Source organism: Vitis riparia, chromosome 15, assembly GCF_004353265.1.
Source record: "Vitis riparia cultivar Riparia Gloire de Montpellier isolate 1030 chromosome 15, EGFV_Vit.rip_1.0, whole genome shotgun sequence".
Classification (NCBI taxonomy): Eukaryota; Viridiplantae; Streptophyta; class Magnoliopsida; order Vitales; family Vitaceae; genus Vitis; species Vitis riparia.
Genome location: NC_048445.1, coordinates 5,643,486 through 5,655,486, shown reverse-complemented (window position 1 = coordinate 5,655,486; position 12,001 = coordinate 5,643,486). Strand labels below are relative to the sequence as shown.

Here is a 12,001-nt window from a genome sequence, read left to right as displayed (position 1 = left end):
ACTCAACTTCTATTTTTAAAAAAACTTAATTTTTAGTCTAAGTGTAATTTGAGAAATAATTTCAATATAAAAGAAATTAATAAATTTTATATTAATATTATCTCTTGAAAAAATAACTTCAAAACACGTAAGTTTAAAACCTTTAACAAGTTTTCGGTATCATGTAACCAAATATTCAAATTGTATAGTTATGCTACTTTTGATACAACAGCATTGAACAAAACATCCAAGCCATTCATCACATGAATGACCTCATGTGTGAATCTCCTCTCTAACTAATGAGAGAGCATTTGTAGCATATGAAGCATTCTTACCACTAGCTCATAAAATGACAGTGTTTGAGTAAGAAATAGGCAAGTAATGTAACAATATGAAACTAGGTATGAATTATGATATTTGAGTGGACTTGAAGCTATCTCGGCCGTCGAGATATTAGTCCAATCAACATCATGTTGGCTTTTTAAATCACACATTTGTAAGCTAGACCTGATATCACATGGTCAAGGAATGGCCTAGGAACCTCAAACTATGTCACTCAACTACGTGTAAGGGTGAGATAGGGCTCAAGCCCAAATACAATTAAAATCACGCAATTATCATATTATTATATAATTTTTAATAATATACTTTGCATTTTATTGAAATATTAAACAAAATATTACATTTTTTCTATTCCAAAATTATATATATATATATATATATATATATATATATATATATATATTTGACAAGTCATGCATCACATGGGTGAATCAGACCACCTAGTCCAACTAGCCTAACGGGCCCATTGAAATCAATTTGATAACCCAGACAAGTAAAGAGTGCGTTTGATAATAATTTTAGAAAATATTTTTATTTTTTTATTTTTATCTTTCAAGCATAAATAAAAAATAAAAAAAAATATAAACACTTCCTACGATTACTACCAAACACACTCGAAGTAGCGATAGAAAACACAACCTCAAATGTAATGTTCAAACTGGCAGTTCTATCTATTAAGAGCTTATTGTCACAAGATGTTTCAGTATGGCTGACTTAACAAGATCAAGTGTCTTGACTTGTCTAAGTGCCGCACGAGTTTAGGAAGAGACTAAGTCCGTGACATTATACCAAACATGAACTAGAGAAACCCCTTCTCTTTGCAGCATTGAATTGCTTCATCAAACATCTCATCCAGCCCATACTTATACTTAAACCCAGTATCCAATAGCTTCTTTGACGAGACGCCAGGTGTTCCACACCCTTGAATCTCCTTCAAAGAACTGCAAAACAAAAAAAACAAAAAAGCAATTGAATATTTTGCCTTTTCAGATCAACAGATATGAAGCCAAAAAACATGGAGCAATTATTAAGAAAGGATTAAAATGGAACAGAACTCACTCTTTTGTGGGTATTGGAAGTTGTGGGTACTTGGCAGAAAGAAACTCAGACATCTCATTCAGTGTCAGTCTGTCTGATGAACAAATATATCTGCCTTTTGCATCTGGGTATTCCAGAAGAAAGATGTGTGCACTGCATACATCATCCACGTGCACCATTGATGTGCTCATAAGAATATGATACTGTTGCTGGTCACCTGTATATGTCAAGAAAATTATGAAAAAGGTATTTTCAGAAGAAAGTGCCAATATATATCACATGTGTGTCTTCACAAAGTGAAGCAACAAACCTAAGACCAGAGCCAGTGCGGTGTTCACCGATCCAGGGAACCGGGGACAAATGAAGGGGCCCACAACAAAAGAAGGAATCACAGTCACCAGATCCAATCCATGCTCTTGTGCAAAATCAAGAGCTGCCCTTTCGGTTATTGTCTTGGAAATCATGTATGATTGGCCCCAATAGTTGAGAGCCTTGAGGAAATCTACGTCACTCCATGAACTCTCATCCTTTATGTCTCCACCCTTGTCATTGTACTCAACAGCAGCTGTACTAGAAGTATACACAACTCGCTTCACCGTCTTTGAATTCAGGCACGCCTTTAAAATGCCTAAAGTGCCTTCCACCGATCTTTTGGTCACGGTTTCCTCTGGTTCTGTGTCTTCAAAATCTACGGGATGAGCAACATGGAAAACCCCGATACATCCTTCTATGGCTGCTTCAAAACTGCTGGGATCACTCAGATCTGCGTTGTAGATTCGGAGCTTTTCCGATGCTCCCGGAAGGTTTGTCAGGTAGCTAACGTCTTTCTTGCTCTCTGATCATGTTGAAATTTTTGCAATTTCTAGAGTTAGCTTCTTTGCTAAAAAAAACCAGAATGGCAAAACATTTCGTACTCCAAAACACGATTAATAATTTTATTAGTTTCGAAAAACTAAACTTAAAAAAATGAGAAAAAAAAAAGATTATAAATTTCAAAAAATTTGCATACGAGGGTGAGATCGAATGGTAGCATTAACAGAGTAACCGTGTTGCAGAAGCTTCATGACGAGCCATGAGGCTATGAACCCTGTCCCACCTGTTACACACACTCTCCCTTTCTCGCCTTCCATTTCTTCTCTCTCTCTCTTTCTTCTCTTTGTTTCTCTGTCTCTCTGTCTCTCTGTTTCCCCTCTCTTGATTTCTTTCTCTCCCTTTCTCTAGTAGGTTGCATATCAATCTACAAACTTTGTCTCTCTTGAGTTTTGATTTCTTTCTCTCCCTTTCTGTGTTAGGTTGCATGTCAATTTACAAGCTACGCATGCAGTCCATATAATCTATTTAATAAAAGGATCATATTCTTAAATATACAACTAGGGAGCATATTCCCCGCTGACAGCGGGACAAGAGACGACCATCTCGACCAACAGGCAAGACTAACGAGACTTGGGAAAGGCAACCCAATCGGGAGAGAGTCTCGTTAAATAATAGATTTCTTTCCTCCTATTCCTTTTTGTCTAGCAAGATGACATCATTACTTGACGTGCTCCTGTGATCAAATTAAATCTAAACCCAAGAGCCCAACCCGAACACTTCATATGAAAATGGATTAACTCACTTAAAGACCTGCAAGAATGTTGAACATTTTGCCTTCTCCGATCATCAGCAGCACACATGAAACCAATTAACTGGAGCACTTAATATTAACTCACTGGTCGTGGGATTACCTATTTACTTTTATTTATCCTAATTACCTTTATGATCTCTTTTTGCTATCCTACGACCTCTATTATTACTCGATCTTCTTTACTTTAATTATAATTTATAAATATAAATATGTCAATTTTATAATTTATAATAAGTTCTAAATTAATTTTATCAACCAGCCTTAGCATTTAAAGTAAAAATTAAATAATAAGTTTAAGTTAATAACTTAAATATAACTTACCTTAAAGTTAAGTCGTTAAGTTATAAGTATTACGTTTTATCAAACATCTCCTAACTAAAGAAATGATAAAAAATTACAATTCCGAAGTCATAAAGTAGTTTCCTTTCGCCCAAACTCAACAAAAAAAAAAGAAGGGAAAACACATATTAAAATATTCATAAAAATCTTATCAAGAAGAAGACTTGGGCTATGTTTGATTCCCGACAAGTATTAAGGAAAGTAAAAATTAAAATAAAAAAAATTATTTTTTATGTTTGGTGTCACTATAAGAAATATGAAAAAAAAAAAAATCAAATATAATTAAAATTATTTAGAAACTTATGTATTTAAAGATCATTTTGGATAATAAAAGAAAATAAGTGATATGAATTTAAAAAAGTATATAAAAATAATTTATTAACTTTGAATCTTTTTTTTTTTTTTCATTTTTCTCTCTATTTTCTTTCTCTTATATTTTCCTTCAAATTTTTCTATAACCAAACATAACCTTATAAATACCTCAACCCCTTGTGAAATAGGGGATAAGTTTGAGCTTTGATTTATCTCTCTTACATATTCCTTTTGACATATTTTTCAATAAAGAGATTTATTCAATCAAAGAAAATTATAGTATATCCATGAAGAATCCCCTTGTTACAAGGTAACCAAATACAAATTGAACATGAAAGATTTATTTCCTTATCAATTTATACTTTTCTAAATTTTGTCATACACGTTGAATGATGTTTGATGGGTATCGATCATTTAATATTTAAAAATAAATATTACATATGAAAGTTATTTAAAAACATTAAAAAAAATATAAGAATAATTTTAAAAAATAGTTCTCAAAACTATTTTCACAAACATTTTTTAATCAGAATCTAAGGTCTTATTTGATAACTATTTTCAAAAACAATTTTTGCGAATTATTATTTTATTTTTGTAAAACAAAAATTTGTTTGAGAATCTAAAATGTTTTTAATTTATTTTTGATATTTTAATTATGTTTTAAATAATTTTTATATCTAATATTTTAATTTTAAACATTTTATATATTTGTATAATTATTTTTCAAAATAACCTTCCAAATGAAAGATATTATCTAAAAACACCTTATTTTCTGATTTTAAGAACAGAAAACAAAAAATGATTTTTTGATTGTTAAACATATTTTCTAGTTTTTTTCCAAATAGTAGAGAAAATTGTTTTAAAAATCAATTAATACATTGATTAAGGTGATGTTTGTTTTTTGACTAAATAAAAAAATCTGAATAAAAAACTCAAAATATTTAATTTTTTTATTTAATTAAAAGTAACTTATTGATGTACCGATATAACTAAAATAAACTTGTAATTAATAAGTTCAATTTAATTATATCAATTCACATCAAAGTTTTTTCAATTTATAAAAAAAATAAATAAATAACACCACCTCAGTCATTTGTGGTTTTGAGTTACATTGGTCTCCACATTTTTATAACACTTTTTAGGAACAAACATAACCTCAACCTCGAAGTTTAAATTTTTTTATTTTTTTGTGGATAAATATGCTCTCCACACTTCCTGTCACCTTCTTATCGGCTACTGGTTTCACAATCTCATATGCTTATCTTGAAATAGTTTCAACAAATCATCATCAGCAAATTGGAAAATAAGTGGCTGACACAATCATATTAATTACCATCATTTTCTTCATATAAACATAATTTAGTATTTTATGTTTGGATTAATGAGAATCAAATCAAATCATTGAAATGCTCATGTAAGTATTCATACACTTGGCCAGGTCTAATATTAAACAATAACAAAACATAAGTCATCAGTCATCACAGACCATGAAATACAAGCAAACTTTCTGAAAGTGAAGAGCTAGTGCCCAAACATAAACTAAAGAAAGCCCTTTTCTTTGCAGCATTGAACTGCTCCATCAAACATTTCATCCAGCCCATGCTTGAATACAAAACCCGCATCCAAAAGCTTCTTTGATGAGACGCCAGGTGTTCTGTAACCTTGAATCCCACTTAAAGACCTGCAAAAGTGTTGAACATTTTGCCTTTTCAGATCATCAGCAGCAGAAATGAAACCAAAAAAATGAAATAATACTGAAAAAGGACTGAAAATGGATCAACTCACTCGGTTGTGGGGATTGGAAGTTGTGGGTACTTGGCAGAGAGAAACTCAGACATCTCATTAATTGTTATTGTATTTGATGAACAATTGTATCTGCCTTTTGCATTGGGGTAGTGAAGAAGAAAGATATGGGCACTGGCTACATCATCTACATGCACCATTGATGTGTTCATAAGATTCTGGTACTGATCCTGAATACCTACACAGATATGTTAAAACATTAGTTTTGGTTGAAGGAAATACTGGAAAATACTTTAATGGAATGACCTAGTCCTTCAAAATGTACCCTTGATCATAGTAAGTGCCATCTGCACTGATCCAGGAAGAAATGGACAAAGGAAGGGACCAACAACAAAGGAAGGAAGCAAAGTCACAAGATCCAGGCCATGTTTTTCTGCAAATTCAAGAGCTGCCCTTTCAGTTTGTGTCTTGGAAATCATGTATGGCCCTGCAAAAGACCCTAGAGACCTGATGAACTCCACATCACTCCATGAATTCTCATCCTTCATGTCTTCATCCTTGTCATTGAACACAACAGCAGATGCACTAGAGGTGTAGACAACCCTCTTTACTGTCTTTGAATTCAGGCATGCCTTTAAAATGGCTAGTGTTCCTTCCACTGATCTTCTGGTCACAGTTTCCTCTGGTTCTCTGGCTTCAAAATCAACAGGATGGGCAACATGGAAAACCCCAATGCATCCCTCAATGGCTGCCTCAAAGCTGTGTGGTTCACTGAGATCTGCATTGAAGATTTGGAGCTTTTCTGATGCTCCTGGTAGGTTTGTTATGTAGCTGATGTCTTTCTTGCTTCCTGATCAAATGAAATGATGTTACAAAAATTGTATACACACAACTACCCACAAGTGGGATTTGAGGAAAACCCAGAAGCTTTGTGAAGCAGAAAGTGAGAAATTCCAAGTTCCAACTATTGAGAAAATGCCAAAAAAAAAAAAAAAAAAACAGAGGAATAAAATAAACAAGATGCTAAAAAGGGTCAAACAAGAAAACAATTTTATTACATATTTTTTGTTGAAACACTGTGTTATATTCACTTGCAAGTAATGAAATGTCCCTAAAGATTCATAAAGAAGCATCAACATAAGGCAATAAAGCCCATTTAAAAAGATCAGATGATCAGCCATGAAAATCCATAAAATGGTGGAGTACTCAGAGGAGAGAATTGCATACCAGGGTGAGATCTAATGGTGGCGTTAACAGAGTAGCCATGTTGAAGAAGCTTCATGATGAGCCATGATGCTATGAATCCTGTACCACCTGTTACACACACCCTTCCTTTCTCATTCTCACCTTCCATCTCTCTCTGTTCTCTCTCTTTGTTTCTCTTTTCCCTCTGCTTTTGTCTTGTGGGTTGCCCTATCATATCAGATTTCTCTCTTTGTTTCTCTTTTCCCTCTGCTTTTGTCTTGTGGGTTGGCCTATCAAATCAGATTTCTGCCAAAGCATATATGTATATAATAATTTCCACCAAACACCCTTTTTGATTCCACGTGTGTAAATAAAATAAGCATCTATTTGATTATTTTCTTGAATTGGAAGCCTCTAACATTCCAACTAAATATTTTAAATTTTAAATATGTGTTATAGTACGTTACTCATATTTGAACGAAAAGATATATGAAGAAAAATGGACAAAATGTCGTAACGAAGCAGAGTGGAATGAGAGCATAGTGATGACATTTGTCATTCAGGCTTCTACTTTTTTTTTTTATTGTGGTGGTGAACAATAGGTTGGGGGTATAGGCTTCCCGCGGTATGATTTAGGGGTATTTTTAGAATTTCATTCCTAAAGGTTAGTATAAATACCTTTTTATATAACTCTAATTTTAACAAAGTGAATATCCTTTTTCCCTATTCTCGTGGATGTAGGTAATTAACTGAACCACGTTAAATCCTCGTGTTCTTCTTTCTCATTTTTTTATTTTTCGCCATTAATTATTGCACGGATTCCAACAATATGAATTACTGAGAGTTGAATAAATTAAATATGGGATTAACCCACTATGTCCTGGTCCATGTGTTTGAGCCTTGGTCCAATCTGTTTCAGGGCCAAGGTGGCATTCTCAATAAAACAAGCTGTATTGATTAGTTCTTAACAAGATACTAAGTACGACCATCCTGGAGTTATGTAGATAAGATTATAAGTATCACTATCACGGATAAGCATTCTTTAAGCAACAAAATTTTCTTTCTTTCCAGCTCAGCATATCATTATTTTCTTTGTTGGGTCCCATTATGGAATCAATGTAGAGTTGTTTGAAGCCTAATTGCACTACACATTTTTGCCGCCATTGTGGATGGATCTTTGTGGTAAGATTGACAGGGTGGAGGGCGATTTGAAGGTGGAATTCTAACATTAAGAGTAAACCAATCTTTTTATTTATTTATTTTTTATTTTCTTATTTAATATAACTCTAGTGCATAAGGGTTTTACTCCTAAGAATTGGAATACATAAAAAATATGATAAATTAATCTATGTCATAAACATGTATATTTAGGTCTTCAATATACATGAAGAATCTCTTTGTTACATGGTAACCTAATACAAATTGAATAAGTATAAAAATTATTCATTAAGTGAATGAGTAACTATCTATAATATTGGTTAACTTGACCTTTTATCATGTATATTAGAGTTTGATGATCTGAATTCTATTTGGTCTTATCCAAAAGGTTCACTGTGCAACATATGTGATGAAAAAAAATTATGAGATTTTTTAGAGGGTTTGTATTGGTAGTGGATTGACCCGATCCTTTAGGGTTATGAAATTTATGTCTATATAGTAGTCGCTCGATTATCTTCCATTTTGCACCAAATTTTGACATAGTGGATTTTTTTTCTTCTCTACTTATGGTTGTTTTCATCTAAGGTTTTTCACGTAAATTTGTGTGTTCTTATTTTCTTGTTACTTGTTCTCGTTCTTTTATAATAGTGTACAACAACAATTCAAAAACCAAAGGATTTATTTCCTTCGTCACTTTATACTTTTCTAAATTTTTTCATGTGCTTTCAATGACGTTTCATGGGTAAGATCGATTCAATAACCTTGAATTTTCCAACCTTCTTTGTTGATTTGTAAGCTTAAGCGACCTTACCATTTTAAACATCTCAGAGTTTTGTAATAATACCTAATCATGATAGGTGAATCAATCATTTTCCTTTCACAATTTGGCGTATGGTTTCTTCAAAAATTTCTCCCTACTCACATTTTGGAAGTAGGGCAAATGGACCCAAAATTGAATTACTGGAGTCCATTCAAACATGTGGTTGAAAGTGGAAAATAAGAAAATCGCAAAATGCAATTTAATGATACTTAGACATCTAGACAAAAACATTGTATTACACTTTAGGATACATTTATTAAAAATTAAGTACTTAAATTAAGTACTTTATTTATACAAAGAGTGGTTGTTCATTTACTTATGTGAAATCATTAATTTATTAAGGATTAAACATGATTATTAGAATCATTGCTAGCTTGTTCACTGAACAATATTAAGTCATTCAGGAAACAATTTAAGTGATTATTAGAAGATTTATTATGGGAAGTTTGGTAAAAGAAATAATTAGATAAAAAAAATGGTATGTTTCATTTTTTAATGTATTTAATTATGTTAATTAATTTAAATGAACAACATCATAGTAAGAATGATGGATTCAAAAGAAATACGTTGATTTTTTTTTTTTATTAAAATTGAAATCTTTATAAAATAAAGTCTTTTTAGTGTATAAAATAAAATTGAAATTACATATAAAAATTCTTTTTGGTGTTAGGATCCCATTATCTTCTTCCATCCTACTTCCTCTTGGATCAATGAGGGCAAAAGATTATTTAAATCTAACACCACTGTGTATCAACTTGCGCCCAAACATCACAAATACCCTCTCATGCAAACACAATATCTTCATTATATCCCACAAAATTATGGGATCAAACAAATAAATCTCACATGAGTCAAAGATCGACTTTGATACCTTTTGTAAGTATAGGACTACACCCAAATGTATACATATTATTCGTTCTATAATCCAAAAGGGTCTTCACAGCTTTAAAAATTGTCTACAAAGTTAAAAGAAGTATACAGTTTTAAAAGTTGTCTACAAAGTTAAGAGAAATATATATATAACATCTAAGAATTTCACAACTTTCTTCCCTCCCATTGTAAAAATATATCATTGTTTCTAATGCCCATCATCATACGTAACATCAACAAATAGAAAGTAGGATAGAAAATCCCAAATCCTAGAAAATGGTAGAAAATCCCAATGCCCATTGCCCACCATCTCATGACATCAAGTTGGAAAATAAGGATAGATAATATAGTATGCTGCTAACTACTCAATAAACTTTTCCAGACTATTTGGCTGTTATCAAACAAAATTGATTGTTTCGTTTGGATCTATTTATTTTCTCAAAGTAGATCCAATTTTTTTTTATTGCAGAATTATAAAGACTTATAACCCATGTCAATCTTAAGCATGCAACTTGATTAGGCTATAAAACTTTGGTATGCTCTTGATATGTTCTTTATTTTTAAAAATAGACTATTTTATACAAAAAAATTCGAGTAAAAGATCTTCATTTATTCTAAGTGTTTTTAAGAATAAGATTAATTTTTATGATCACTCATGGCATTTAAATTATTCAATTTTAGTATTTTTAGTATGAATGCAACTTGTTTCTAGGTTCATATCGTTTATTATTTTATTTTTTCTTATTTATTACTCATTTTTTTTAAAAATTTTTTTATTAAATAAAAAAGTTAAAATATTAACTTATTACTCATATTTTTTAATTTTTAACTAAATAAAAAAATTAAAATATTTAGATTTTTTGAATAGTAAAAATAATCTATTAGTTTTTCTTTACTTATTAATTAATATTTAATAGAAATAAAACATTAAAAAAAATAAGTTTAATATTTAATATCATTAAATATTATTTAGTTTTAAGTTCTATTTAGAATGAAATCTGTCATATTTAAATGTTTTAGTTCAAAAACATATACAAACATAAATCGATACACACGATACAGTAGTATTAAGAGATGCTGTACGGTAAGAAATTTAGAAAACCCTTTTCTTTGCAGCATTGGATTGCTTCGTCAAACATTTCATCCACCCCATACTTGTATTTGAACCCAGCATCCAAAAGCTTCTTTGATGATGCCCCAGGTATTCTGAAACCTTGAATCTCCTTCAAAGAACTGGAAAAAGGAAAAAAAAATGATCATTTTGCCTTTCAGAAGAAAAAAAAAAAAAAATCCCTGAAGAATATTAAGAAGGACTAAAAACAGAACTCACTCTATTGTGGGTATTGGAAGTTGTGGGTACTTGGCAGAGAGAAGCTCAGACATCTCATTAAGTGTTAGTATGTCTGATGAACAAATATACCTGCCTTTTGCATCTGGGTATTCCAGAAGAAAGATGTGTGCACTGGCTACATCATCTACATGCACCATTGATGTGTTCTTTAGATATTGATAGTGGTGCTGGTTACCTGCATAGATAGATATCTTGTTAAGAATTCATGTCTCGAAGCAAATTATTGAGAGACATACTTGAATAGATCTTTCAGCTGAGTTATAATGAAGGGTTAGTGAGACTGAGGCATGAGATATACCCAAGATCATAGCCAGTATCAAGTGGACTGAACCTGGAAAACCAGGACAAATGAAGGGACCAACTACAAAAGAAGGGATCAAAGACACCAGATCCAATCCATGTTGTTCTGCAAATTCAAGGGCTGCCCTTTCGATTCTTGTCTTGGAAATCACATATGACGATCCTAAGGGCTTTATAGAATTGATCACATCTATATCACTCCATGAACTCTCATCCATTATGTCTTCATCCTTGTTATTGTACACGACAGCAGCTGTACTAGAAGTGTACACAACTCGCTTCACTGTCTTTGACTTCAGGCAACCCTTTAAAATTCCTAAAGTTCCTTCCACTGATCTTCTGATCACAGTTTCCTGGGGTTCTCCCTCTTCAAAATCCACGGGATGAGCAACATGGAAAACTCCAATACATCCTTCAATGGCTGCATCAAAACTCTGGGGCTCACTGAGATCTGCCTTGAAGATTTGGAGCCTGTCCGATGCTCCCGGTAGGTTTGTTAGGTAGCTAATGTCTTTCTTGCTTTCTGATCACATTTGAAAATGTCACAATTTCTTGAATTTGCTTTCTATGCAAAAAGGGTGCAAAAATAACTACTAATTATATAAAGCTGGTTCTGAAGCAGAAGGGTATATCATAAACCCCCCAATTGAAGATTTCTAAAAGGGGAGTAAGAGAGGAATATCGCTTAAAATTCATGATCGACTGGCCAAGAAGCCCAAGCAAATGTTGAGAGTTAACATGTAAAAAAAGCAGATGATGAGCTAGCCATAAAAAATCAATGAAGTAGTACTGGGTTAACAGACGAAAGATACATACGAGGGTGAGATCGAATGGTGGCATTAACAGAGTAACCATGTTGAAGAAGCTTCATGACGAGCCATGAGGCTATGAATCCTGTACCACCTGTTACACACACCCTCCCTTTCTCACCTTCCATTTC

The 12,001-nt window shown here is 32.2% G+C and overlaps 3 protein-coding genes across 3 annotated transcripts; all 3 read right to left on the bottom strand.

Moving 5' to 3' along the window:
• Positions 1 to 941: 941 nt before the first annotated feature.
• LOC117932452 (vestitone reductase-like) lies at positions 942 to 2,556 on the bottom strand. Its single transcript, XM_034853708.1, has 4 exons — positions 2,369 to 2,556; positions 1,670 to 2,194; positions 1,381 to 1,576; positions 942 to 1,262 (listed from the first exon to the last, which is right to left on the bottom strand). The coding sequence occupies exons 1-4, from the start codon at positions 2,487 to 2,489 to the stop codon at positions 1,121 to 1,123; spliced, it is 984 nt and encodes a 327-aa protein (XP_034709599.1). The 5' UTR covers positions 2,490 to 2,556; the 3' UTR covers positions 942 to 1,120.
• A 2,456-nt stretch (positions 2,557 to 5,012) lies between these two features.
• LOC117932454 (vestitone reductase-like) lies at positions 5,013 to 6,818 on the bottom strand. The gene is made up of 4 exons (XM_034853710.1): positions 6,605 to 6,818; positions 5,703 to 6,227; positions 5,420 to 5,615; positions 5,013 to 5,315 (listed from the first exon to the last, which is right to left on the bottom strand). The coding sequence occupies exons 1-4, from the start codon at positions 6,795 to 6,797 to the stop codon at positions 5,174 to 5,176; spliced, it is 1,056 nt and encodes a 351-aa protein (XP_034709601.1). The 5' UTR covers positions 6,798 to 6,818; the 3' UTR covers positions 5,013 to 5,173.
• A 3,575-nt stretch (positions 6,819 to 10,393) lies between these two features.
• On the bottom strand, positions 10,394 to 12,001 carry LOC117932562 (vestitone reductase-like). Its single transcript, XM_034853837.1, has 4 exons — positions 11,878 to 12,001; positions 11,060 to 11,584; positions 10,741 to 10,936; positions 10,394 to 10,643 (listed from the first exon to the last, which is right to left on the bottom strand). The coding sequence occupies exons 1-4, from the start codon at positions 11,996 to 11,998 to the stop codon at positions 10,478 to 10,480; spliced, it is 1,008 nt and encodes a 335-aa protein (XP_034709728.1). The 5' UTR covers positions 11,999 to 12,001; the 3' UTR covers positions 10,394 to 10,477.

What these genes read in the sequence shown, in the direction of transcription:
- LOC117932562 (XM_034853837.1), bottom strand. Translation starts at nt 11,998, where the DNA reads ATGGAAGGTGAGAAAGGGAGGGTGTGTGTAACAGGTGGTACAGGATTC. An exon ending in CACCATTCGATCTCACCCTC is followed by an intron (nt 11,585 to 11,877) that starts GTATGTATCTTT and finishes AAATGTGATCAG; the next exon opens with AAAGCAAGAAAGACATTAGC. An exon ending in GATACTGGCTATGATCTTGG is followed by an intron (nt 10,937 to 11,059) that starts GTATATCTCATG and finishes CTATCTATGCAG; the next exon opens with GTAACCAGCACCACTATCAA.
- LOC117932454 (XM_034853710.1), bottom strand. Translation starts at nt 6,797, where the DNA reads ATGATAGGGCAACCCACAAGACAAAAGCAGAGGGAAAAGAGAAACAAA. An exon ending in GGCACTTACTATGATCAAGG is followed by an intron (nt 5,616 to 5,702) that starts GTACATTTTGAA and finishes ATATCTGTGTAG; the next exon opens with GTATTCAGGATCAGTACCAG. An exon ending in CTTCCAATCCCCACAACCGA is followed by an intron (nt 5,316 to 5,419) that starts GTGAGTTGATCC and finishes ACACTTTTGCAG; the next exon opens with GTCTTTAAGTGGGATTCAAG.
- LOC117932452 (XM_034853708.1), bottom strand. Translation starts at nt 2,489, where the DNA reads ATGGAAGGCGAGAAAGGGAGAGTGTGTGTAACAGGTGGGACAGGGTTC. An exon ending in TACCATTCGATCTCACCCTC is followed by an intron (nt 2,195 to 2,368) that starts GTATGCAAATTT and finishes CAACATGATCAG; the next exon opens with AGAGCAAGAAAGACGTTAGC. An exon ending in CGCACTGGCTCTGGTCTTAG is followed by an intron (nt 1,577 to 1,669) that starts GTTTGTTGCTTC and finishes TGACATATACAG; the next exon opens with GTGACCAGCAACAGTATCAT.